The sequence below is a fragment of the Aquila chrysaetos genome, chromosome 3, assembly GCF_900496995.4.
Source record: "Aquila chrysaetos chrysaetos chromosome 3, bAquChr1.4, whole genome shotgun sequence".
Lineage (NCBI taxonomy): Eukaryota > Metazoa > Chordata > Aves > Accipitriformes > Accipitridae > Aquila > Aquila chrysaetos.
In genome coordinates, this window is record NC_044006.1 from 24,087,898 (window position 1) to 24,114,771 (window position 26,874).

A 26,874-nucleotide genomic window follows, 5' to 3' on the forward strand; every position below is an offset into this window, starting at 1 on the left:
CCTGGCACCCCGCCCTCCCTCAGCCTCTGCCCTCCCCGCCCTCCTTGCCACGGCCGGCTCTCCGCCCGAGAACGACTCCGGCCGGATTTCTGGCACTCTTCGTCGGAGACGGGTTTTGTTAGCACTAACCCTCACTTCTTTGTAAAGAAATGGCTGCCGCCTTCCCTCTCCCTCAGGGCGGCCTTGGACCGCGCACGCGCTGCCGCAGGCCCCGCCCCTTCCGCCCACTGACGGCGGTCGGCGCCGGCTGCTTCCTGGCGCCAGAGCCGGCGCGGCCTGCTCCGGGGAGGCCTCCGCACCGCCCGCGCCGCCGGCCCTTCCCGCCGAGGGGCTCTCCTCTCCCCGCGGGCCGGCCGCCGCTCCCTGCCGAAGGCCGCCCGGCCCCAGCGCCGCCCTCCCGCCGCCATGAAGCTCGTCAGGTGAGCGGATGGAGGCGGATTGCCGGCGGCGGGGAGGGAGCCCGCGCGCCCCGCGGCCCTTTGGGCGGCGGCAGGAGCGGGGCCGACGCCGGTTGCTCGGCACTCCGCCCTTTTGGGGGGAAAAACCGACCCGCAATCGGCTAGAAGGGCCCTCCCGAGGCATTAACGAGTCTTAAAACGTCTCCTCTTTCGTACAGCAACGGGGGTTTCGCCGGGAGGTGGGGCGCGGGGTTCGGCGGTGTGTCAGCCGCGTCTGCCGGCGTCGGCGGGACGCGAGGGTCCGTCGGGTTCGGTGCCCGGCCCCCTTTGGGTTCGGTGCCCAGTTCCCTTCGTGTCGCGCTCCGCTGAACGCCTTTAGCAGACCCCGCGGGCGCGGGGAAGGCTCGGGAGCCGGGAGTGCGTGGTGCCTGGGGGCTTTCTGGAAGAGGCTGTGCAACGCGTACGGCTCTCCATGGGAGTGAGCGGTCTTTATTGTTAATTCCCAGGTTTCTCATGAAGCTGAGCCACGAGACCGTGACCATCGAGCTGAAGAACGGGACGCAGGTGCACGGAACCATCACAGGTACGGCCGGCAGAGTTACTGCCTGTTGTTACCTTGCTGCTCACAGCGGGCAGCCGTGGTTCGGACTGAGCTTTTTTTGTTCCGTACTCCCTCTTGCGGGGACCTTCTCTGTAGGATCGGGAGATGTTCCTTTTTAATTCCCGTCTTTACGTGCAAGCGGGAGGTGTGTTCGTTACAGAAGAGGGTGGTCATTGGCAGAAGCTGCTGGGGACAGAGTGCAGAGTGGTGACCAGCCAGCTTTCCGTAGGCAACCACGGGAATACTTGGAAATTTCAGTCGGTCATGGATAATCTTTGACATAGCAGTGGGCGAGTTCGCCCGTGCGCTGTTGATATATTTTGTAGTAAGCTTTCTGTTTATAGGGTGCTGCTGGGAGGCAGTAAATTCAGTGTAGTCCTGGGAGTCACTAAGCCTGACTGCAGGCTTTCCTTACAAACAGGCTTGGGGTTGAAGGAAGTAAACCCTTCCAAACCATGGGAAAGCTGGTGTAAGCATGGTGTCCTCTTAGAATTTTAGCAGCATGATAATGGTGGTGAGGTAGTTTTACTACTATGTCAAACTGGTAGTGGATATACAGCTAACTTTTTGTAAGGTGTTGAAGTACATCTGACTTTCATTTGTGAAATAAGCAATAAAGACCTTACGGCTGAAGAAGGGCTTCTTTTTTTAATGGTAGCACAGATAAATGGCAGATGTTAAGTGCTGATACAGTCTTAAATTGGTTAAATTTTGTGTGTAGGCAATTTTAATTTAAAAAATGAGTTATTTCTGTTGAGCATGGTTTTGCTCAGATTACGGTGAACTCATATGGAAATGAATCTTTGCATATATTTGCATTGATTCCATGAAGTGGGTTTGAAAAGACATAGCTTGATGGGGGACGCGGCCAAAAGGAATCCTGGTGTTGAGAATCTGGTCCCTGGCTGTTGCCAAAGGTCTGTCATACAAGTTTGTGGGTGTTTACTGTCTGGTGGGTGCTTGGTTTTATCACTGAACTGAAAGTTGTAGCAATAGCCTTTATGGTTCGTTATATGGTCCTCATATGTACTGAAAAACATGCAGACTTTTGTTTGCTTTACTAGTATCAGTGAGGGATGTTGTTCTGAGAACATTCACGTTAGCATTACTTTAGGGACAATCCGGGGGGCACATTGTATTTAATGAAGCAAACCCTCACAGTTAAGCTAATGAATGTGCTTGATCTCCTTTCCTTCACTCACCGCAGGCTGCTTTTAGAAGTTTTTCTGCCCAGACACTGTTAAAAAAATAAAATTCAAACTTGGCAGAGTTGTATTCCAGAGGATTGCTTAGGTGCTTTTTTGGCCAGTAGCAATCTGCTGAGATTTGGCAAAGCTCAAAACGGGCATTATTTTGCAGCCAGATCCATCAGCTTTGATTATATCTGACTGCACCACCCTGGTACCTGATTGCAGCATGCTCTGTTGAACCCAGCTAGGTAGGAAGAAAACAAACTGCTTGTCTCCTGACCTCAGTGCTCTTGCAGGCTTAATTGTTGGGCAAAGTCTCTCCCCTTTTCTGCTAAAAATCTGTAAAAACTTTGAACACAATCCATATTTCTAAAATGACAATCTTCCCTTTGCGCTGGTGCGTGAACCATACAATCTTCTCTTCCCCTTGGTGCGTCAGCCGGCCAGAGGAGGCTTGCTGGAGGGGCAGGTTTCATGCAATGCACACCTTACACAAACCGAGGGGGCGGCTCAGGTGGAGCGCAGGTGCCAGACAGCTGTGTAAAATCTAGGAGTAAGGGGAGAGGACAGGGAAATATATGGAATAAGCACAGCACAACGGTGGTTCTGGTTCTGGCCTGCCATTCTGGGTTATTTACCTTGGTAAGATATCTTACAGTTTGTCTTTCTGTGATACATGCATCCAACTGAGACTTTTTTCCAGTTTCGGATTACACACATAGCACAGCATAGTGGGCACCGTACTGATTCCATACAGCCCTTACATACTGGCTGTTCACGGAATTTGTAACCACAATGATTGTTCCCTACAGTGGTGTATTTCATGTACTTTCATGGAAGATATCACACTAGTATTAGACATATTTTATCAGAAAATAAATGCTGCTTTGGCAGTTGGATTTTTCTAAGGCTTACAGAAAGAGGAAATGATCAAGTTCTTTTTCTGTCTCAAAGGTATGTTTTGCTTCTTTTTAAAGGAGTAAAAAGACTAGTATTAGGCTTCTGTAATAAGTGGCAGTTTATTTGTTGTTCAAAGGAATTGTTTTAACTGTTTACAAAATTGCTATTGCCAGGACCTAGATAAAGATCTCTACCGATGAGGTGTTAAAGGCAGCAATTGATAAATTTGCAAGTGTAATTTAAGAGAGAAAAAGCCATGTTGTTTCCTTCAGTTAGAGGCTGAATTAGTGAGTGGTAGAAGCCAGTGTTAATGAACACAACATGTGCACACTTAAAAATAGCCAACAAGGGATGGTCTTACAGGCTTTCATCCCTGAAATGAGACTTGTGTTGTTTCAGGAGTGGATGTCAGTATGAACACGCATCTCAAAGCTGTGAAAATGACACTGAAGAACAGAGAACCTGTGCAGCTGGAGACGCTGAGTATTCGAGGGAATAACATCCGATACTTCATTCTGCCAGACAGTTTGCCTCTGGATACTTTGCTAGTGGATGTTGAACCAAAAGTCAAATCCAAGAAGAGAGAAGCAGGTCAGTTGCTGCTTTCCCAGTTTGTGTTTGTTCTGCCTTTGTATGCATTTTAGTACTGTGAACCTGAAGGCATCTGGTTTGAGTGTCTTAATACCTGCATTTGGCAGCTAGTTCTCTCATCTTTGAGGGTTTGATACTGAACTGGCTAAGTCTGCCTTGCCCCACCTTCTTGGCATCTGCAGAGCTTGCTTTCATGTGAAATTATGTGTGTGGCTTTTCACACATCTGTTTTTAAAAATGTAAATGTTTTGAAGCTTGAGTAAATTTTAACCTATCACAGGCTCAGAGTTGACACCAAAGAGATTTACATTTCCTCTTCTCCAAATGTCTGCTGTGTTTCCCCGGTTTGTATGGGGGACTTCACGTAGCCTAATAAGACAGTACAGAACAGCCTCTTGAACAGTGCTGAATTCTTCACTGAAATCTCGCTTGGTAGTGGATACAAATAATCTGTTGGAGAACTGAATTTGAGAGATTTGAGGAGCTGAGGAAGTCTAGGCTGTGTTCTGATGAGCAGCTCTGTAGCTTTGGCTCCCAGTAGTGCTCCACTGTGTGCTCTTCCTGGAACTTTTTTTTCAAAAGGCTGTTGTACAAAAACCCTCTCCCTAGAAGCCTAATGGTATAGAGAGCAATTTCAGTTTTCATCCACACTATTACAGATTAATATCCAGTAAACCCCAGAAAATCTGTAGCTTGTCTTCAGGCAGTATATATTTTGCCATCTGTGTATTTTTAGAATAGTAAGTGAAAGCTAATTGTGCTCTAAAATAATGTAGTACCATTTCTCCTGTAATTAGCATTTAAGTAAGTATTTGGATCTGTGGTCTTTGATCCATGTATATGTTACAAATTGGTGTGCTTACCTTTACTGAAATGGTATAAGGAACCCTCAGGTGCGTGCATCACGAAGTGCAGGTGCAGCTGCTGTCTTTACAGAGAATAAGGATAAAGCTCCTGGAAAGTGTTTTGCTCCTCTCATGTCCCTTAAAAATAATCTGACCACATGGAGAAATGAGTGTGGTTGGGACTACTTTTTTTCTGAACCTCATGGTGTGATGTGAACAAGAACGTCACTATTTAACTTTGAAGACAGAAGAGGAGCTGTGATAGCGCTGTTCACCTCGGTTTAATACTCCTTGCATCTTCCACGTACTGAAGCACTCTTGTGCTGTGCTTTGCCTTAATCTGTAAACACCCTTGGGCTTCAACAGCATCTAACACGTGGTCTGTCCTTGGCAAGCGAAATCGTCGGTGGAAGGCAGGATGCTGGCGCTGAGAGATGTAGGGGGCACGTGTGCCTTGGGCCCGAGTGTGCTGGCACTTAGTGAACACGACTGTCTACTGATGCGAGTAGATGCTGTAATCTTTTAGTCAGGTGTTGATGCTTGGGCGTATTTTACAGAGTCGGTCTATTACCAGCAAAAGAAATGATGCCTTGCTTCTCACAAATTTCTCCTGTGCCTCTGCTCTTCCTGTCTTTACTGCATTTCTAACCTAGGCACTGTCAGCTGGAACAGAGTAATTGTTACAGCCTGCTGCGTGAGTGGGGATGCTGGTGTGTGTCTCTTACCCAGCCACCCACTTCCCCAGAATTTTAAGTATCTTTTTGAGCCCTACATTGACAGACTTGTTTGAAATTAACCAGTAATTTCAAAAGTTTGTAGGGTGGCCTTGCAACCTGATGGGACAGGTTGTGTTTCTTTAGGAAAAAGGGGTGAACTGACGTGTTATCACTGTATGGATCATGTGACCTCCAGCAGTTGCTTGCAGCCTCAGTTATTCTGCCCTTTACCGTTAAATAGCAGCATTTAAAAGTAGGAGCACACAGCCAAGACTTTGCCCTAGGAATCACGTCCAAAATTGGCAGAGGCGTCATTGAAAACAGTAGGAGCCGTTTGGTGGTGGGATCCTTTCAAAATGCTGCCCTTTCACATGGTGCCTGAGAAGGGCTGAGCTCGGGAATCTCACAGCATGTTAAAACTTGGATTTCCCTTCAGCAGAGTACTTTATAAAACACAGTGCAAGCTGTGGCAAAAAAACCCATCTCTTCTCCACTGTAATGAACAGTAACAAAATACTCTTGTCTTGCATTTGCTTTTTCTGATGCCTGAAAAACTAGATTTTATCGGAAAAAAAAAAAAAGAGGAGGAATCATAGTTGTCTGTCAGACTTATCCTAGCATTTGGGAGCAGCCAACTGTTATTTCCCCTCATTTTCTGCAGTGAAGCCAAAGACAGACGGTAGCCTGTGGAAGTTGCATACTGAAAAACCTGATACAAAAGATGAAAATGTTGTCTGAAACTTATTGAGCATTGACAGCCTTAATATCTGACTTGATGTCTCCTCACAGGGAAGCAGTGTGTTGTTTATGCTTGATACAGAATGTTTTAATGAAAATGAAAGTATTCCTGGGTCTCATTTGATTTATCCTTTTTATTTCATCTGCCAAGTTGCTGGAAGAGGCCGTGGCAGAGGCCGTGGCAGAGGCCGAGGCCGTGGAAGAGGAAGAGGGGGCCCGAGACGATAACTTCTCACCACGTAACTGTTACCAAATTCTGGGCAATTTTGGATATTTTTTTGTACAGGTCTTGTTTATGGTATCCATTTTTAATAAACTGAAATGTGAAAAAGTAATCTTTCCTTTGTTAGTTAAGTCTGGGGAGGGAGGCATGTCCTGTTTCTAGAGCCTGTTGCAGACTAAGCATGTCTTGTTGGTGTTGGTTGTGTGTGTCAAGATTTCACCCACCCCTGAAGGCTGTACAGCTGCCTCTTGCTTTTTGCCCCAGAGAGACAGACTTGTGCTGGTATGCTTTAACAATGTTTGCTTGAAATTAATCCTTCTTATGAGGCACTTGCCATCTTCTGATGGTTACATAGTTAAGACACTATATTAAGAACCCGCATCCCGTGAGTGTGTCTCTTATGTTGTTCTTCAGAGCGACCTCTTTAATGTTCATAGTTATAATTTTACTGTTTTTTTACTAAGCTTACAATTTAAACACGTTGTTTTCTTTATAAAATGCTCACAGAGGGAAGTTAACCAGTTCTGTGGAACTGCTGGATTATTGCTACATCTCGTGATTAAAGTATACCTGGATATGAACTTTGTCAGAGCTAATGATATGGCATACTTTTGTTTGGGTGGGGCTTGTAAAGCGTTTTATCACAGATTTCTTCTGGTGTACTTGAAGCGCATCCCTAGAAAATACAAAGTACAGCACAGTGCACAATTACATACTGGAATTGGAAGTTTACTTCTTCTGGAGGTGAGAGAACTTCTGCAGCTCATATATATGTGTGTGTGTGTGTATAGATAAATATATATAAACAAACTGCTTTGCTGGACACAAGTATGAAAGAAGCAGTGTTGGCCACATTGATCTCAAATACCATCCTACTGACTTTTCCCTTGTAGGAACGAGACTATCACATTTGTATTGCAAGACTTTGACAGTTTCATCTGTTGATGAAATACAGATGTCATTTCAAATAACATGCATGCTTTAAGCGTGGCTTTCTTGAATGGCAAGGGTGTTTGCCGGTACTTTGGTGCAGGAACATGCTTAGTTGGTTGCTCATGTTTCCACATAGGCAGTGCTACAACAGAGTGGAAAAGAATTACCTAATGTTGTGTAATGGGTTGATATGCACTAGCTAGCATTTTGTGAGCTGCTCTTCTGTTTTTCCCTCTCTTACAGAGGCCATTTTAAAGCTTCATCTTGTTAGAGAAGAGCTTTTTTTTCCAAACCATCGTGGAACCTCCTAAGAGCACTTTTTGGTCAATATAGCACCCACGATTCTCAACTCTATAAATAGCTGCTACAAATAATGGTTGCTGCTGTCTTCCAGAAGTGCCCGGTCACTGACAGTGGGGGTAAGGTCTTCCCAAATCCAGCTGTTGGCGTTCACGCAACAGTTGAAACCCTTTCCCTCTTCAGTCTCTTCCTTATAAAAGTTACTAGTGCTCCCAGGGGTATGCACATGGTGGATGCTGCCACCAGCAGCCCGATCACAGCTAGGGCGTAGCTTGGGTAATCCTTTGTCACCAGCTGCCCCTGCAAGGGAGAGAAGCAATGTTGGAGCTGTGGGATCGGTGGTTTTCAGGGTCCTGGAGCCAGGTCTGGAGCAAAGCTGCGCATGTGTATCTAAGCAGGACAGCGGAGAAGCATGTGCAGGTTGTAGCAGCCCATGACTGTCCTCGGTGGTTTTCTTTGTCCAACCATACATGCTTAAAATTGACAACAAGAACAGAGCTGCTGACGAAAATAGTGGGAAAAACTTCTGCAAGCTTTGGTAAAGAGCAGATTTTGGCTTGATTTGTGTTTCTTAATGAGATGGCTCAGCCCTGACCTCTGTCAGGTCTCTGTGTTCCTCTCCTGGAGCCTGTGGGGCTCATGCTGACACCTAGTCAACAGGGCAGGCCTACTGCAGGTCCCAAATCAGCGATAACACGAAAACAGTGTGCATAATTTGTTTCTGTGTGCTAAAAACATTTCTACAAAAGGTTATGAAACCAGTGGTTACTTATCCAGTAGTAATTCCTCTGTGATAAATACACAGTTCAGTATTAGTACAAAAGTGTTTTGGCCATGAAGAAAAAGTATATGGAAATTAGTGAAGACTATATTCCAGCAGCAGCTCAGTTCTGTTAAAACACCACTAATTTTGTTCAAAATGCCATACTTTGAAAGTAATTTTTCTGTTTAAAGTGTATTTTTTAAGATGATATTTGGGTCTTCAACACAAATACAATTTACTGTTTGAAGGGGTCAATTAAGAATCGTAGAGGGAAATGAGTCCATTTTACAGAACCATTGTATTTTTGTCACTAGGTCAAGTTCTCCCCATTTTACCTTACCAGGGATGGCCCCAGCTCCAGCTGCAAGCTTTCAGAAGTCAGTTTTGTGGAACAATGTAGTTAGGAAGGAAGGCTGTGTCCTTGCGGGAATTAAGGAAAGTTAAAAATAAATTAAAAAAAAAAACAAACAACAAACCAAAACTATTTTACCTGTGTGGCATCCCATGCTTGGTATTGTAGCGTTCCTGTGAGGATATAGTCAGTGAGGTAAAATATAAATAGGCTTATAATTAGCAAAGGACTAGCAAAAGCCCACATAATTTTCCAGTACCAGTTTGGCTTGCGTCCAATCATGGTGTAAAGATCTTTCTCAAATCTGTGTTTAAAAACAAAAATACATATTTTTGAGAACAGCTGCATACGTTCAATCGATACCTTGATCTGAGTTACTTCAAAACCACCTACAGAATTAAATATGTAAAATAGGAAAGGGGAGTACAGTTGGCCAGAAGAGTAATGAGCAGAGGGGTCTTGTCTGAAGAACTGGATCATACAGTGAGGCTGAAATCAAATAAAAAAGATAGCAGGGCTTCCGAGAGGATCCCAAACTGCAGAGCAGTAGCTAGAAACAGGTAGAGCAGGAAAAGCCCCAACCAAATTCTGCCTGGAGTCTTAAGTTCAGACTGTTATTGCTGTAAGCTGGCAGGGAAAAGCAATGACACTTAACTACTGTGGAGAAAACACTGCTTGTTTTTGCGTAGTTGAGTTGTTCTCAGCACTGTTATGTGACTCTCTTTGAGGAAGTACTGATGCTGGGGATGGTACCTAAAATCACACAGGAAACCTGGATCTGCCTCAAAGGCTTTAAACTCATCAAGGATGTAATACCAGCATAGGTGCCTGTACACGTACTGTGCAGCAAATAGACAAAAGACAGAAAATACTAAAGCTTTTTCCTTTAGCTGCCCTGAGCACAAACACCTCTGCTGTTTAAAACCTTTCCTGATGCTGATTCTTGCTTTTACCCACAAGGGATGAGTTGGGAGACCAGCGATGTGCAAGGTGACCATCTTTGAAACCAGACTTACTGGCACTGTTGTGCTTGCACTGAATTGCTGTGAAAGGAGGAGCAGAGTTTCGGCAGAAGGTACTTTGGAGACCAAAGCCAAGAAGAGCAGGGAGCAGTGTGTACAGCTCATTAATACTCCCTGGCCTGCAGAGAAGGTGTCAGCCCAGCCTGGCCCCCGCACAGCCCTGAACCTGAGGCCCTGGAGGAGGCTGCAGGGCAGGGGGGACACCCATCGCCTTGCTGGTACCATAGCGTAGGAGAAAAATTTAGCCCAAGGTAGTATTTTTATTCTTGGCCAGTGGTCACTTCCCCAGCTATCCCACAGTGAAGAAAGGAGGGTTCAAGCTTTTACCTTCTTATCCCATAGATATAACACACAGCAATGGTTTCTACCAGCACGATGAGCAGCAGTGAGAGGGTGGCTGCGTAGTCATTGAATATGTCAAACCAATAATTTCCGGCCTCCATGGTGAAGATTAGGCCAATCACACAGTTAATGAAACACACAACACCTGCGTGGATAAAACAGGGACCCTGCTGTTACACCTGGAAATCTAATTGCATGGGGGAAATGTCATACTTCTTGTGACTAAAAAGCTGGTGGGATTTCTACTGATTTCTGCAGGGGAGCAGCTTTTTCAGAGGAGGAAGGTAATTTTTTTTTCCCTTTGGAAAAGACCTGTCTCTGTGTGTGTGTGACTATGCTGGTGTATCTTTAAACTGCTGCTCCTTAGACGTGCACAGTCACAGCACATCATCCCAGCAGGGTCAAAACAACCAAGTCTTGGCTAGAGCCTTGTCCCATGTGTGTGCAGCATCTGCTGTAACTGCTGGGCATCCAGCTAAAACAGGTTTTAATGTGGGACAAACGATTTCTGTGCCCAAATGGGAGTGCGTATCACTTTTGGCCAAAGACTGAGGTGGTTCACAGTTGGGATACTGGTGATGTGACGGAAGAGCCACTCACTGCAGGTGTCTTGACATTTGTCCTGGCCCTTTGAGTTTCACTGGGCAGTAGACACCAGTCTGAAGGACCTGGGGTGTGTTGGGAAGCCTGCAAATACACAGCCATGATTGCTCTAGTGCTTTGAGAGCTCCCGAGGGAAAAGTGCTGTACAGGCTGGGCAGGATTTCCCAAGGGCAGGCAAACCCTTCCACCAGTGTATTTGATATTCCCCTGCTCCACCTGAGGTCAAAAGAGGGACCCTCCACAGCTGTGGAGCACCAAAGCTTTTGCGCACACGCGTGCTCTCAGTGTGTGGCCTATACTGCGACGTGGCGGGCGCTTACCTGAGATCACCTCCTTGGGGAAGCGGGTGGCGATGACCCTGCTGTCGGTCAGCGGCGTGAGGATGGCGGCAGTGTTTCCCAGCATGCTGCCGATGCCCAGCATCAGCAGCATGACGAAGTAGAGGACAGAGTACAGCTGGGGCACCTCCATGTTTTTAATCGCTTCAGAATAGACTATAAATGCTAGTCCTGTCCCCTGGACAGCCTGCCAGCAAGAAGCAGGGAAGAAGTGAGTTATGGGCAGCACCTCAGCCCGGTAAAGGACATAAGAACAGGGATATAAGAGACTGACCCTGCACCATGACAAAATACACCCACAGTGGTTTTGCACAGCAGAGGCAGATGAGATCTTTGCCAGTTTATTCAAACTGCATGGAAACTGGCGTAGTGCTGCTCATAGCAAAAACATTTGCCCCAAACCTTTGCAACCTGCCCTGTCCCGCAGCTGGAGCCCGCAGTCCTGCTGCATTGCCACCCAGCTCAGTTGTGAATGACCCAAGTGAGCCCTTTGTCGGGCTAAGCTAGTGCCCCCTGCCCCATCCTGAGGTGTAGAAATGAGCCCCACCACAGCCCCTGGCCAGGCGGCTCCTGGGGCTGCGGATGTGCCCATGTGGGGCTGAGGGGCTGCCCGGGCTCCGTGGGGGGAAAGGAGAGAGTGAAGCCCAGGTGCCAGCACAAAGCAGCGACTCACCGTATCTAGTTCAGCTTCCAAGCTGCAGTTTTTAAGCTGTGGCGATAATTGGGCGTATTCCTGTGGGTGGGTGGCCATGAGGTAGTCTTTCATCTCGTTGAGGTTGTCTGCTGTTAAAGAGCCTTCCTCCAGGTCGAAAGCATTCAGCAGCAGCAGGATCACCCTGGGAAAGATTACCGGAATTTAATGGCTTTCAAGCCACGGTATAAAATTGAGGCTGGCTTTACGCCTTGTCCCCTTCCCCATCACCCCCCCCCACCATGCAGGGATGCTCTGCCAGCCCCAAGGCTCTGGTCTCCCCAGGTGGGAGCTTCGGCACTTCCAGCATGGTGTGGGGACGTGGGCGACCTTGCGCTCATCTCTGCTTTGGAGGGAGCAGCTCCTGCGCCCACACTGCTGCTCCCAGGCAGGTATTTTGGGTGCCAGCCAGTGCCGGCTGGCGTCTCTTCCCCTTTGCCCTCCGGTCTCACGTCCACACCCCACCAATTTAACGAGCCTTTTGGCAACGAGCAGGGACTAGCAGCTCTGATTTCCTCTCTGATCAGCAGATAGATTGAAAGCTGTAAAAAAATATGAGTAAAAGTGTAACTGCCGCAGGCCCTGTGCCAGGAAGCGCATGTGAGCTTGCTGCCCTGGGGCACGATCCTGCAGGCTGCTGGGCACCTCCAGACCATCGCCGCTGAGGAGGCTTAGCTTTTGGCACAGGGCTTAGCCTTAAAGGGGGGGATCTGAGCATTGCTGCATTTTATTAATCAGCCCCCACCCCCACTCCCCTGAAGCATGTGCCAGGACCAGGGCACAGGGGAAGGCGCCGCTGTGACTTGCCCAGGCAAACGCATCCTCTCGACCTGGCCCATGCCTGGAAGTGGCACCCAGGTGTCAAAAAGCAAGCCCGCCCTGACCTTTCATCTCAGCCTTCATCGCTTTAAATAGCACCATTAGCTTTATTAGAACAGTATCAGATCTGATCTCGGGGCAACCCTGGCAGCACTGCATGCTGTTATTTATTTACCTCCCCTCTTACCTTCCCCAGAAAGGCTTGCGGTGAATAACAAGTGAAATACCAGGCTCTTACTTGTTTATACAGCTTTCGTAGTTAAATGTCGCCTTGAAGCCATAGATGGAGAAAGTCACAATGCTGGCAAATATGGATGTGGTGCTGTTGATCAGTGAGACGATGATGGCGTGCCTCTCGCAGTTGTTGGTGGGCTCATTGTAGCTGGCAAATGCAATGAGGCTCCCGAAGCCTAGGCCCAGCGAGAAGAAGATCTGCGTGGCTGCGCTGATCCATGTCTTAGGGTTCGACAGCTGCTCCAGCTGCAAAAACCAGATGGGGAGAGCGGGAGCATGAAGCTGCGGACAGATGCCCGGTGCAGCCTGCAGGGATGGGGATGGGGACAGGCCCCTTCATGCACCCATTTTAGCTCAGGGGTGTTTTCTGGGCAGGGTTACTGCTCAGTCTGAAAGTAGTATGCTACAGGTTACGTTAATGCGCAGGTCTTTTTCTGCAAGAGAAAGCAAGCAGCTTATGGGCACTGTGGCAGAACAGCCTCCAGCCACTCTCAGCTGCAGTTTCCAACAGCCTGACCTAAGCTGCTGCTGCTGCAAAAATTCAATATAAGGAAAAGGAGCATCACCACCTTTTAAAAACCTACATGTTTGGTAACTAATAACATTTCATGAAAAATTCAGTATTATTTTTCTGTACCTTTGGTGTGAACATGTAGACAAGCCCGTTCACAGCTCCATGAAGTGTTAATCCTCTGATGAGGTATATGATGAGAACACAGTATGGCAAAGAGGCTGTTACGTAGACAACCTGGGGGAAGGAGGGGGAAATACCTTGTAAAATTGTAATATGTAAAGAATACATAAGACAGAGCTAATCTACTATGGTCAGTCCAACTTACTTTACATAAATAGTTTCCGCTACTGTGTTTGTTACCTTGTATTAATCTTCAAAGAAATATTTTCAGATAAATCTAACTTTAGATCTGGGCTTTTGGGAGACAAGTTTTTATAAATAATGAAGACCTGTGCTTCTGTTCCCAGGGTCTTCTCTTTGGAAAAATAAGAACAAAATCTAAAATACTTGCAGCGTTTACAAACTCAGTTCTGCAGCATTTAGTGGAGTAACACCAGTTTGCAACTATCTACACAAACTCATTAGGCAAAGGTTATCCATCATCTGCTCTGGAGGAAGGCCTCATAAAAGGTGAAAAATCAAACTATTTTAATTCAGATGGGAAAAAGACTTTAACTTAGTGTAACCCAGATGGAGGATGGGGGGAACTAAGTCTTTCAGTTGTCTTCCATGAGCTTTTGATCAAACCCCTGAATTTGAATCTTAACTGTTCAGTCTCCACATTGGAAAAAGCCACTTGCAGAAAAAAAACAAAAAGGGAGAATCTGATCTTTGCTGGCATGTACCCCAATAGCTCACCCAGAAACTTAGATAACCCGCTGCTGTTCTGGCACAAGGAATGCAGTGGAAGCCCCCCGTGCCCTCCCCAACAAGACCCTGCCTTCATGATGCTGTTTCAGTGCTCCTTGGCTATTTATTTCTTTTTTGCCCCCAAAGCCAGCTGCAACAAGTTTAAGAGGTTATTCTTAGTTTACAGTCTCTTGGCTTTCTGCGTTCGGCTAAGACGATTTGGGGATTACAGCCCTCAGCTTACTTCTTAGTGCAGGCTCAGCCAGGACACTGTTTTTTTCCCCCTTGCCCATAACTTCTGCTGTGAATAAAAAGTGAGCAAAATGCCCAGTAGACGTCTTTTTTTTTTTTCTTGCAAAGACTGAGGAATAGATGTCTCCTGCCACGGCTCTGCTGTGGCAGACAGCTTTCCACAGGGCCAGCAGCCTGGTGGCTGGTTTTGCAGCAGAGGTGGCTGCAATTAAAGGACTTTTCTGGACTTTTTTTTTTTTTTTAATATTGCTCAGTGTTTTGGTTGAGCCTTCTTCAGCTGCAACTTAACAGGGTGGCAGAGGCAGCGGGGCTGGCTGCTCCAGGGGAAATGCCATAACCCCAAGTAACAGCAGCCACAGCCGCTGCCTTCTGGCACTCATTTATTCTCCCCAGGCCCTGCCCGGGCTCAGTGGGGCTGCCCCCGCCTCTCACCTTGCCGGTGGACTCAGTGCCACGGAGGATGCAGAGGTAGACCACCAGCCAGGCCAGTGTCAGGCAGAGCGCCTGCTCCCACTGCACGTTCCCACTGGCCTCCAGTGACGGAGAGATGTTCAGGGTCTGCCGGTACCAGAAGTACTGGGTGGACGACGTCTTCTCGCACTCGTCCTCATAGCCGGTACGGTTGCTGTTCAGGGGGCAGGTGGCCCACGGCAAGGGGTCCTGGGAGGGAGGGACATGGGGAGAGCGCCTGCTGTCAGCATGGTGGGGAGAGCCAGGGTGCCAGTGGGGGACGGGGGGGATGAAGGCAAGGAGGGTGGCTTTCTGCCCGGGCCTTGCTTGTCTCCACATTGTGCTGCTGGGGATGACCTTCTCCCCTGGGGATGATCTCTTCTGACCCTCTCCCCCCTGGGGATGACCTTCTCCCCAAGGACTGATGGTTTCTGACCCTCTCCCCTGGGAATGACCCTCTCCGATCCTCTCCCCCAGGGCCAACCCTCTCCCCTGCCTTCAGACAGACCCATCCCAGGGTGCAGGACACCATGGCTGCCAAGGCATATGCAAGCAAGGCATCATGGGCCTGGCCTCGACCTGTGTTTCGTGGTGAGGAGAAGACACTGCAATGCCCCTGGGGAGCTCCTGGAGGGGGACACCACTGCCTCATTTTTCCTCCCAGAAAAGCGCTTGGAGGGTTTCTGGAGCTTTTGCCCGCCCCACCCCTCGACCCCAGCTGACGAAGGTGCCATCATGCAACATCCAGCACCAATACAACGCCACTGCGACCCTCCGCAGCCACAGCGGGGCCGAGCTGTGCCGCCGGGCACCCACACACCTGGAAGGAGTGGAAGAGGTACCAGAAGGCCCAGGCATTTATCACGTTGTAGTACATGGAGAGGAAGAAGGAGACGATGACACTGGCAACACCTGCGGGCATGGAGGGAGGCACTCGGTCAGTGGCAAAACCCCGAGGAGGGGCACCGTGGTCAGCACAGGACATGCACCCACCACTGCAGCTGCCTCCTCCTCCCATCAGGGTTAAAAATAAAATGTGTAAGCAAATTAACGACAGTTTGAGTTACCAGGGTAATGTGATAACGTAACAACATAGCTAAGAGTGGACATTGGTAAACGGTAGGCAGCAATGGTAGGAAATTAAGGCACTGTTTTATCACTCCATGTTGAGCTTATTGCGAAGATGCTCTTGGGGTCAAAGCCCAGTGCAGGCAGCCCCAGGGCCTGGGTTTAGTGCTGGCCTTCACACCATGATTTTGGCAGTCTTCCTGAGGGCAGGGGGACTCACACCGAGTCCAGGGGCCCAGCACAGTGAGCTGGGGTCTGGCCCCAATGCCCATCAAGGGATGGGGTGAATGCATGCCATGAGGTGTCTGGATAACTGCTTTGCTCAGCCTGGTGAGACTCAGTAAAACCCCAGCTCCTGCCTGGTTTCTTCTCTGGAAGACAAAGCTCTCCATTCAAAAATTACCTGTGATCCCCAGACACTTAAAGATGAGAACATACCGACGCCGCAGAGGTAGGGGCTTATTATTTTCCAGGCACCGATGCTGCCCCGACGCATGCGCTGCCCCACAGCCAGCTCCAAGTAGAGTAGCGGCATCCCCTCAGCTATCAGCATGATAAAATATGGGATCAAAAAGCCACCTGCAAGAAAAACCCAACAGACAGCCTTCAGCAGATCAGCAGCATAATAAACATCATGTTGCCCTATTTGTGGTCAAATCGCCCCATCAGTGTCCCAGGAGCTGGCGGGGGCTGGGTCCTCTCCGGGCACCTTGTGTATTATGGGCACGGCCCAACCCTGAAGGACATTTCACAGGGTTTCGGGAGGTGTCCCAGGTGCCAGTGGGTGCCGAGCGCCTGGGCCCAGGGAATTTTCCGCAGGCACTTGGCAGAGCTGGGATTTCTGCTGTTAAACTGTGCTGGTCACCACCCTGGCATGACAGGGCTGCTCAGGTGTTTTGCGGGCGGTTTGAGCAATGTTCGGGGCTGGGGCTGTTAAAGGGTAACTAACCCCCAGCCAAACCTTGTAAAAGATAATGAGAGAAGGAGGACGAGGGAAAGATTTACTTAATGTGTGGCGTTCAGCGGCAGAGCCAAAGTGCTCAATGAAAAAGTAACAGCAACATCTGTGTTGAATAGAGAGTTTTGAGTAACATATTGAAGTCTGGCCTGGCTTAAAAAAAACAACCAACCCCCAAAACTCCCATGCAAAGCACCAGCAAAGGGGTTAAGGCTTTTGCCCCAGGGTCCCACCTGCGGGAGCAGACCCTGGGAAGGAGGCATACAGCCTCCTCCCACCCCACATCTGCTCATACCTGCTTCCCCCGAACTAAGACCCACAGGAATGGGCAGGTTGGCAGTGAGGGAGGGGAAAGGACCTTCCCACCTGGCAACCAGGATGCACTTTGGCTTAAATTTCTGCTGGGGGAAAAAAAAAAAAAAAAAAATCCTTGTCCTCGACTTGGGGCTCACTTCAGAAAGAGCTGCTGACTGAGTCAAAACCTGGATTTTTGTGAAGGCTTTCCTGCTTCCCTTTTTACAGCAAGCCAAAAATATTTACGTAAATATCTCTTATTTAGGATTTAATCTGTGGCATTAACATTCCTTGCAATGGGCTCTGTGCAGCACCATGGAGGAATGAACTCTGGGGAGTGACTGAGGCAAAGAACTGGAAATAAACACCAAGCAATAATCCGGTTTATTCTGGGAATTAATTTCCCACCTCCTGGCTCTCTTGTTATTAACAACCCCTTTGTTAGTCTGTTAGATAACTTCCCATGCTGCAAGGGAGCTGTTGGAGGTTTAAGAGCTCCCACAGCAGCTCTGTCCCAGCAGGGTGCGAGCTGCCCCAGCAGCCACCGAGGGGAGTTTTGCCACATATGACGGGGGGAAATCAGCATTAGGCCCTTTGCAAAGGCTTTTTCACCCTCCCAGCAGCATTGCCACGTGCTTGGCGTTGGCTTTGCCACCTTGCAAGGAGGAAGAGTGCCTTCAGGCTTGTTCTTCACCCCAATGTCCCCCTGCAGCTGGGGGTGCCGGGACTGAGCCCCTTGCTCTGCACTCTGTTTGCACGCAGCTCTTGCTCCCAACACTACTTTCCCTACAGGGTTGAACCAAAATGGCTCATCTAAAAGTGACTCAGGGCAGCCATATGAACCAGTTCCTTATCCGCCATGAACCAGCACAGCTCCACTGACGTCCCTGCTCATTTACACCCAGCGTTTCTCCCTACAGTGCCAACTGCCTGCAAAAACCAGCTCCCACGCCAGACCCCTGCAGTTGGCACAACATGTGGAGTGTGCCGTGGGTCTGGTCGAGGCACCGGGCTTGGCCAGCGACACCCTCGCCTCTGCTCAGCATCCCGCCTGGTGCCCAGGGGCTTCCTCACTCAGGGTCAAGCACTGCTGAGCACCCACCCTGCTGTAAACCCACCCCAGTGTCACTTCAGCCTGGCCCAGCCTGCTTACGGGCAGACTAACTGCACCTACGAGGTCTGAACCCCCACCTCTGCTCAGGTCAAGCTCTCTGGAGGAGAGCAAGGAGAAAGAGACAATGTGCTGATGAACAGAAAGACAGGAGGTTGTAAAGTCTGCAGATATCCTGTTTATGAGTATCATCAGCAATAAAGGCCCTATTGCTCTGCTGGGCAGGACAGGGACTGGCTCTGTGCTTTTCTACAAGGAAGATGCCAAACAAGCAGTTGCTGGCATCCCCCCCCAAGCTCAGTCTCTGGCATATCCAGCTTTTAAATTCCTGAAACAGTGTTTTGTCTGCATGTGTTTTGCAGACCCCTGGAAAGCCACTGAATCCTTTTTAAGAGGGCAGCGAAAAACAATTAAGAAAAGCAAAGCCTGCTGTCAGGATTTTTAGTTTCACAGTAGGGACAGCTGCCTCTCCCCTGGGAAATTTAACCAGGGAGGATAAAAATAGTGGAGAAACTATTCTTATAAAAAACACACTTTTCAGAAAATACTTGGGTTCATTTAATCTTTTTTTTTCAGGTTAATCAAGTGTTCCAGTTTTGGTTGCATTTCATAGAATTTTCACCATCTACTACACTGCTGATGGCTGATAAGCTAAAGCACGCAGAGCCCCCCCCCAGTGTCTGAGTTTTGCTGCCTTCAGGATGTCTGCCAGGATAGGCTGCTAGTGAACTAATCACATGCAGTTCAACTGCATACAGAAACACTTGCATTTTAAGCTTTGTGCTAGAGTTCATTGTCAGACATGAAGTCTTTACCCTCAAAAGCATCTGTGTAGAAGAATACACCCAGAATTGCAGCATGTCTGTCACGTCTGCTACCTGAACCATCTAAGAAAGCTTCAGCCACTGCAGCATCTAGCCTCTACTGTAACTTCACCCACTGTATTACCTGGATTTTTCTGACCTGATCCCAGAGAGCAGCTCTGATGCAGTCCCAGTGCTGAGCTGGCTTTTCAAAAACCAGCATGAACCAACTCCTACCACCACATGTCTATTTAGAAGTAAGCTACAAGCCAACAAAACAAGCACAAAACAAGCAAAAAGCACTCAAACACCTCAGTATGTTTCTTCCTGAAAGGAAGAAAAGGTGGAAGCAGACCAGAAGCAAATGAAGCAGATGCTCATTGTGTCACTTACTTAATGCCCAACTGAGATGCGTCCAACACTATGACAATGGATGCAGTGCGAGAATCAGTATAATACTGGGATGTCTTATAAAGACAGGATCTCTTTAAGGATTATTCAAAACATGGTCATTAACCAGTGGTAGCTGTATACTAGAAGAGATTATTAGTGTTTGGTTTTAATTAATCTAATTAGCTGACTTTTGATTTCTAAGGAAGAACATCTGTGGCTGGTATACAATACAGACATCACCTTTCTTCACTTTGGACCTTGGAGAAGGATAAACTTTCAAAGAGCCTTTTTCTGGAGCCCAAACCAATTCATTCCCTGTTTTCAAAGCTTCCCGGGAGGCTTTAGCTGCAGAACTCCTGTCGATTAAGGAGTTTCAGCCAACTTCAAGGCAGATTCGCAGCCCAGTTATCACTTCCTAAAGTAAGGCTTTGTATAAAAGACAACACATTGATGACAGAAACTTGAAAGGATACAGCTGATCCTTAAATTAAATCAGCGTAGGCATCTCCCCTTCTCAGTATGTTCCAAGTCCCCATATGTGAACCTACAAGGAACTGAACTAGTTTCTGATGCCTTCAGAGTGGTTCAACGGGGCAAGAAAGTAATAAATTAACACCATGTGGACCTACATCTCTCACTCTACCTCCATCCTTTAAGAAAACACGGGCCTTCCCACTATTTCATTGCACTTCTAGGAAATGAGTGCCACTATATTGGGGCAGCTGTCAGGTAAAAGCCTTATACTAAAGAATATGTAAAATAAAGCAGCAATAGAAGAGATTGCACACCAACAAAAAGCCTGACCTCCTACTCTGCCCTGGACCTTGCTGGGTGGACAGGGTGTAGCATGGACAACATACTGTTGGATTTAAAGCTTGCCACACTCCTCCTCGAGGGAAGCAAGAAACATAAACCACACTTACCTCCTCCGTACATCTGACATAAGTATGGAAACCTCCACACATTTCCCAGCCCTACGGCATAGGAAATGCAGGCAAAAACAAACTGCAGAGGATTGTCCCATAGCGGCCGGGATTTCTCCATTGCCTACTGGCAGGCAGAAGTTTCAGCACAGCCTTCCTGCCTTCACTCCTTCAGGTACTCTGCCAGCCCTGCCTCAGACTCCACACCAGCCCGGCTTGGAGGGGAGGGAAAGGCGGAGAAGCTATGCTTGCCAATTCCTATCAAGCTTTTTAATTACTAATCTTATTAACAGGCACATACTGAAGTAGGAATGCTGGTAAATAGATTATAGACACAGACAGAACTATAAAATTGGTACTTTGGGTGAATAGCTGCTTGGGTTTTGACTGGCATTTCTGGGAAGGATGTGAGCACAGGGATTTTTATCGGCTCACATGCTGACTTGACACTGGGAGGAAATAACACTGGGGCTGCAGTTTGGTTTTGGAAATGGGACACTCCTTCCCCACAGGGCTCTCTTCCCTAGGAGTGGCATTCATGTGCATGAGGCACCAGCTTGGATTTGATAACATAGGGAAGGGGTTCCCACACCATTAGGACTGGGCTTAGTGACTGTCAGAGCTGCCTTTTACTCCTAGCGTCCCTTGCCCTAAACAGGTCCTCAGACATCCCATCACTCATTTGTGCGCTGGTGCTCACCCCAACCAGCCCAGCACACTCCCCAGTTCCCAAAGTGGCCTTGAAACAGTCCCTACCAGCCATGCAGGTGCCCAGCCTGCTGCAGCCTCGAGTACAACACTCAAGTTTGACCCTCCAGGAATACTACCCTCCCTCTACTGCTCTGCATGTGTATGAGAGCCTGAAATAGCCCAGTCTCTTTTCACTTACCTTCATGCTCAAACTCCACTGCTGCAGATGAACTTTTCTGAGGGGTTGCTGTTTTAAAATACTTTCAAGCAGCAGGGACCAAATATATACAAAGGCCACTGGGAGACGGTGTCTGTGGCCCACTGTGGAGGCAGAAGGACCTAGGAGGCCTTTGGGTCGTCTGAACGCACACTGAGATGCCAGATCTCAACATGAACCCTGGGACCTTGGGCCCCTGCCAAGGTACACTTTGAGCTCAACCACTTCAGACAGGTCTCCCAGTGAAGGAGGCTGCCGGCAGCGTCTGTAGCAATAAAAAGGGACTGAACAAGCCAAGGACTCAACCTCCTTCCTCTGTCTAAATGTGGTTTTTTTCAGGCCAGGACTGAGCACCTTTCAGGTCCATTTTACGAGTAAGACTCGCTCAGCTGCTGTCAGTCTCACTCCTCCAGCGCCAGGAACTTGCTCCCTGCCGGCACTGTGTGTGCTGCTCCAGCATCCCATCAGGCACTGGCAGAGCCGAGGCATCCAGCTGCGGGTGCGGGTGAGAACCCCTACCACGGGGCCTTTGGACATCAGCCCAAACTGCAGAGTATATTGTGCAGCACTGCTGAGACGAGGAGAACCAGTCTGGTGGACTTGCTGACCAGCCACCTGTAGTAGCAAAGTCACAAAGCAGGACACTACTTTTTTGCGTGCTAGAAAAGGTGACTGCAAGAGGTTTACGCATCTCTCATGAGTGAATCCATTCTTCGCAGCACGTTTTTGTGCTGCTAGAAATGGAGGTTGTCATTGGAAAACATCAGGGTTTGCCAAACCCTTCCAGAATAGTTTTGAGGGAGCTTGTGGCTCTTCTGCAACATCCTTGCAGTTCTTGTTGCAATTCTGCAGGCAAGACATGCCAGCTAGCCCTGGAAATATGTCTCATGGGTAAACCTGAATTCTGCTGGAAGGAAAAATCCAAGGTAATTTTAGATCCATAAGCTATTAAACTGAAGGACGTACACTGAGAAGCTGCAGATACGTTAGCTGTCCTACATCACAAAGACTTTTGCAAATTATTAAAACGTTAAACGTCCATCACTGCTAGTGGGATTTATTACAAATGATGCTTATAAATAACTTACAGCATTTAATAACTCACAGACAGGACAGCCTTAAAAAAACCCAGCACATCACTAGCACTTGGGATGCTTCCGTATGAATAGATTACTGCTACTGATGAGCATAATCAAGTTAAACATTTCCTTGGCTCTGTACCTCCTTCCCATTACATTTCAAACTAGTTTACTAATGGACTGGGGAGACTGTGCAGGCAGAGAGGTGTAGTGTCCTCAGCTCGGGTCAGGCCAGATCAGGAAGTTCAGATGCAATGAAACGAATCCTTGCCTCTCTCACAAATGTCAGTCTCATAAGCAGCTTGGATCACAAACTACTATGAGGGTTTTTTTTATGCTCATAGGCAGCCAGCAAAGTGCCTGTCATCCAGTGGCTCCTTGAGAGACAGGCTTAAATATATTTAAAGGTATTTAAACAGGTAACACTCAGGAATTCTGGCTGTGGGACTTTCCATATACACCTCAGATGATAGATAATCAATATGCTCTTTCTGATGCTATTCAAGATTTTATCTCCTTTGAACTTCCTTCATTTGGGTTGGGGGAAGACCTGGGCTTTATCTTCAGGGACAAAGATAAGCCTCTAATAGACACATGGCAAGAACTTTTGATCATTTCACTGCTCATGTTAAAGGAAGATTAGTAAGAATTTTTTCCCCCAGTACCTAACAAATTTGAGAGTGTGAGGTTTGGGGGAGTGGGTGAGAAGGGCAGGGATTCACTTCCACAGCAGGCCAGGGACTGATGGGACAGCATGAGAACTGCCCTATGTAAACCTAATCAGAAGCTAGTAAACAAAGCAGAGAATCCCATTTCTCACTGAAGCAAAATTGGAAGTACTTAGGTGAAGGTACTGACTAAAAATCCTGGGTTTGCGTCTCTTGATGCCAGTACAGTAAGAAGCCAAACGCCTCTGCCAGCTACTTAAATCACACAAAAAGGGAGCCTGCGGTCCTAGCAACAGGTTGGGGACCGTGATTTGAGGGTGTGAGAGAAGCTTAACAGTTCTATTGGCAAAAGAGATGGAAACAAGGGAGGAAGGAATAATAAGCAGCAGTGGAAGAAGTCTGGTATAGACAAATCCTAGATAATTCTACCAGGTAGCCTGGACTTTATTATGCCACACCCAACATGTAGCATATAACCCCTAAATTTAAAAAGAAACCCTCTGGGCTTTCCTTGATGAGCCAGACATGTGGGAGAGGGACAAAGTATTGGCAGGGACTAGCTCTGGTGTTTAGTATCTGCCATTCCTGGAGGCACCCACTTCCAAATGGAAACATGCTGGCTGTTAGCATATTAGATGATCATCAAAGGGAAGTGATGGAAGAGTCTCCACAGCTTCTGCAAATCTTTAGTGATGTTATCAAGGGAAGCAGATATACAGCCAAGAGAGTAGCAGCTCCTACTTAACAGTTTTTCTGTTTGTTTCTGTTCACAGTTGCTACTCTAAGCTACATGTTTCCTTACTTTAGGAGAAAGAAAGAACCCAGCTGGATTTCCAGATCTTTGACAACTCATAGGCCATGACAACTGTTGGGTGACTGCTCTATGCGTTATTGGAGATTACAGTTACTCCTCTAAGCAGTTATTAGGATTGCAGTTATTCCTTCCAGCTCATCACTACTACTTGCTGCTTGGTGCCAAACTGTAGATGATGCCCTTAAGGTCTGCACCCTGAAGTCATATCCAGCCTCTTAAACACCCTTAAAACTGTTTTGCGTTACCTCAGTCTCCCAAGAAAAGCACACCTGAGAAGAGTCCCTCTTTATTTTCCTTGCTTTTCTTTAGCACCACAATTCTATCCATCTTCTGACTGTGTGGGTTTTTTAGGGTACTCCCTGCATGAAGGGGCACTCAACACAGTTCTGATTCACAGAACTGCACCCAATTCACCCAGACCTCAGAACTGGCCTGTGTAAAACAAAAGAGCCACAAACTGGCACCTCACTAAAATAAAAAAAAGCTACGTGGCCTATTCAGTCAGTTCTGCTTGCCCTCTGCCAGTTCATGCTTTCTCTCTGTCAAAGCCTGCCTGCAGTTTGAGGAGGTCTCTGGGCCGCTCTCTTATTCACCAGCAGTTGTCAGTCGTGAGCTGCCCCGTCAGAGTCCTGCACCAACCACTCAGCATCACCATCACTTAAAACGGACACTCCAAGACACTACATTAACAGGTTCCTAAAAATAATAATGAAAAAATAATTAAAAAATAAAAGTCTATAGATATTAAGACTGCTGAAACAGAATGACGTTTATCTACCCGCCTTTATTTGGAGAAGAGTTGACCCCAAATAGGCTGCCTAATGTTTCAGGATATGTCTGAGAGGAGACTCTGATAAGGAGGGCAGATCTAGGTGCCTTCAGGGAGAGTCTGTAGGCAGCCACAGCTGGGCAGGAATTCTGGGCCAACGCTTTCACTTGGACACTGTCAAAATCAACAGTCAGAGGGTAACTCCTGTGGGCACATTCTCTGCTCAATGCCAGTTAGAATCATTTACAATAATAATTACGACAACAATTCTTACCTGCTCACATACAAACTTACCTTCAAATTACATTAAATTGTTTTTTAATATGTTTTAGAAGGCACATCCTCCTAGAACAGATCGAACTTTTTAAGCTTAATCCATTCAGGCACGTGACATCCCAAGACGATTCACGTTTGTTTCCTGAGGCAGTAAGAATCGTTTCACTGTGGTCTGACAGTATTTGGTATCACGCAGAAGCCAAGAGCCATCTTTGATAATGCCAGAAGAGGGAAATCAAACTGAGGAATCATAAGAACTTTTTGGCTGGATTGAAATTTAAGTGCCTGGCAGATGAGTGTGGGTTTCCCAAAAGCAAGGTATGTGGGAACTGTCCAAATTGCAGCTGTCCTTACATCAGTCTATCAGATAAAGAGGAGCGCTTGCAGTTTAAGTGTTAATACATATTAGCATTCATCTTAGGACACTTTAAAAAATGGCTATTATCTACAAGAGAAAAAACAGATTAAGGAGTACTTTATGAACAGTTAAAGAACATTGGGTAATGTACTGTCTCATTAAGATGGTAGCATGCAGCACTGCTGGCTCATTTATTAACAATCAACCTCTGAACTCAAGTCACAGTTAGAGCATAGGGTTGGTTGCTAGCTGTCAGAGTCAATACTAGTGAAGATGAGCTGCCTAGATTTCATTCCCAAAGAAAATATTCTTCTGTCTGCAAGCAAAAAAACCCCACCCAGCTTGAAAGAGATTTGATCCCTGCAGATCAGCCAGTTATAGAGAAATTTTCTTTTTAAACATTCCCTTCAGGCACAAGTAGGGAATTAACAGCTGAAGAGGAAGAAATGGATGGTGTCTATCTGAGCAGTATAATGAAATTCTGAAGAACAAAGGCTGGTAAAAGCAATTAGAATTTACACCTCAGGGAAAGAAGTGAAGTTTTAGAAACATCAGACACTGTCAGGAGAGGTTCAGATGTCATCTCCATCTTCAAAATATTGTACCTATCTCAACAAAGAGAGAATTGCTACTGTATAATGCTCCAGGTCTTCTTTGACAGATACCTCATCTTTGACAGATGATGTATTTTTCATCAAGAGCTCTACAAGACCTTTACTTAGCCATTGTGCAACACAAACCAATGAGAGCATCACACTGATCTCATACTCACTAAACTGGCAATCCGCAAATAAATGAAAGTAATCAAAGTCAGGGTTTCAATTTTGCACTGCACAGTCCTCTACAAGATTTGCCTTACTCATTTGAAGAGATAACAAGGTCTGTAACCATGCTTGCCTACAGCCAACTTATTTCATTGAGACCTATCCATATACTGAAGTTGATAGTGTACTTTCTAGTTGAGATGGTTTCTAAGCAGATAACAAAGGCCTATCACAGAGTCAAGATTCTAGCTAAGTCAACAGCCAAAGATTTATCAGAAAAGACCACCAGAAGTCATGAGATTCTCTGCCTTTCTTCACCATTTACCTGCCATTTTAGAAATATTAAAAAGAGTTGTATTACAAAGAAAAACACAATATTCACCCAGGTAAGTACTCCTGTTGGTGTCAACATAATTGCTCTGAGCAAACACAGGCCAGAAAGCTCTTTGGCACATCCCTATTAAGAACTTAATATTTTAGTGACTGTACAAGGGGCAAAATAATACCTTTCATTATTATTATTATTATTTTTAATTCCTGCATGAGGAGTATGTCACCCCATAAAGCTCTACTATTGTGCTACAGGAATAATATCATGCTACAGACACAGGACTTCATCCCAAACCAATCTTGTTTAACCAGTGGGGGGCAAAGAACAACAAAAGAATTTACAGACTGCAAGTGTATGGCAGATTGGACTGGCACATCACTCCTTGAGCAATTTTAACAGCTTTGCTCGTTTGAGAAAGAATGAGGAAAAACGATCCATTTCAGTTCAAGCAGCTCCTGAGATGAGCACTATTAAATGCCAGTTTCTGTAATACCCCTGCCCCCCCCAGCCTTTTCCCAGCCGTGCCACTGGTACACGTTTTTACAGCTGTTTGATGTGGTGTGGCTTTGAGCATGAATCTGTAATTTACATGTTTGCATTTCTAGCAACATTCTTTGCTGATCTGCCACTCCTTTCTACAGATATTTAAAAAAAGAGCTATACAAAACAGTCTTACAAAAAAACCCAGCTCCTT

At 47.0% G+C, this 26,874-nt stretch overlaps 2 protein-coding genes and 1 long non-coding RNA gene across 6 annotated transcripts; 2 read left to right on the forward strand and 1 right to left on the reverse strand.

The window, feature by feature from the left end:
* The first annotated feature begins 224 nt into the window (after window positions 1-224).
* Window positions 225-6,314, forward strand: SNRPD1 (small nuclear ribonucleoprotein D1 polypeptide). Its single transcript, XM_030010631.2, has 4 exons — window positions 225-419; window positions 905-981; window positions 3,489-3,680; window positions 6,131-6,314. Exons 1-4 carry the CDS (start codon window positions 406-408, stop codon window positions 6,205-6,207), a joined length of 360 nt encoding a protein of 119 aa, XP_029866491.1. The 5' UTR covers window positions 225-405; the 3' UTR covers window positions 6,208-6,314.
* Window positions 6,315-7,533: 1,219 nt separating this feature from the next.
* On the reverse strand, window positions 7,534-26,776 carry SLC6A20 (solute carrier family 6 member 20). Of its 4 annotated transcripts, XM_041122092.1 has the most exons (12): window positions 24,746-26,776; window positions 24,465-24,625; window positions 16,171-16,311; window positions 15,485-15,576; window positions 14,647-14,874; window positions 13,237-13,347; window positions 12,604-12,845; window positions 11,529-11,691; window positions 10,838-11,042; window positions 9,900-10,059; window positions 8,689-8,854; window positions 7,534-7,735 (listed from the first exon to the last, which is right to left on the reverse strand). In XM_041122092.1, exons 3-12 carry the CDS (start codon window positions 16,283-16,285, stop codon window positions 7,586-7,588), a joined length of 1,632 nt encoding a protein of 543 aa, XP_040978026.1. In that variant the 5' UTR covers window positions 16,286-16,311; window positions 24,465-24,625; window positions 24,746-26,776; the 3' UTR covers window positions 7,534-7,585. The 4 variants fall into 4 exon arrangements, with proteins under 4 accessions (XP_040978026.1, XP_029866485.1, XP_040978027.1 ...); XM_030010625.2 differs by lacking the exons at window positions 24,465-24,625; window positions 24,746-26,776 and adding an exon at window positions 24,171-24,440; XM_041122093.1 differs by lacking the exons at window positions 24,465-24,625; window positions 24,746-26,776 and adding an exon at window positions 21,104-21,454.
* On the forward strand, window positions 7,732-20,206 carry LOC115339950. The gene is made up of 5 exons (XR_003922873.2): window positions 7,732-7,973; window positions 9,511-9,823; window positions 9,915-10,198; window positions 15,142-15,601; window positions 18,672-20,206. It is a non-coding gene; the product is annotated as an uncharacterized LOC115339950 (long non-coding RNA).
* Window positions 26,777-26,874: the final 98 nt, after the last annotated feature.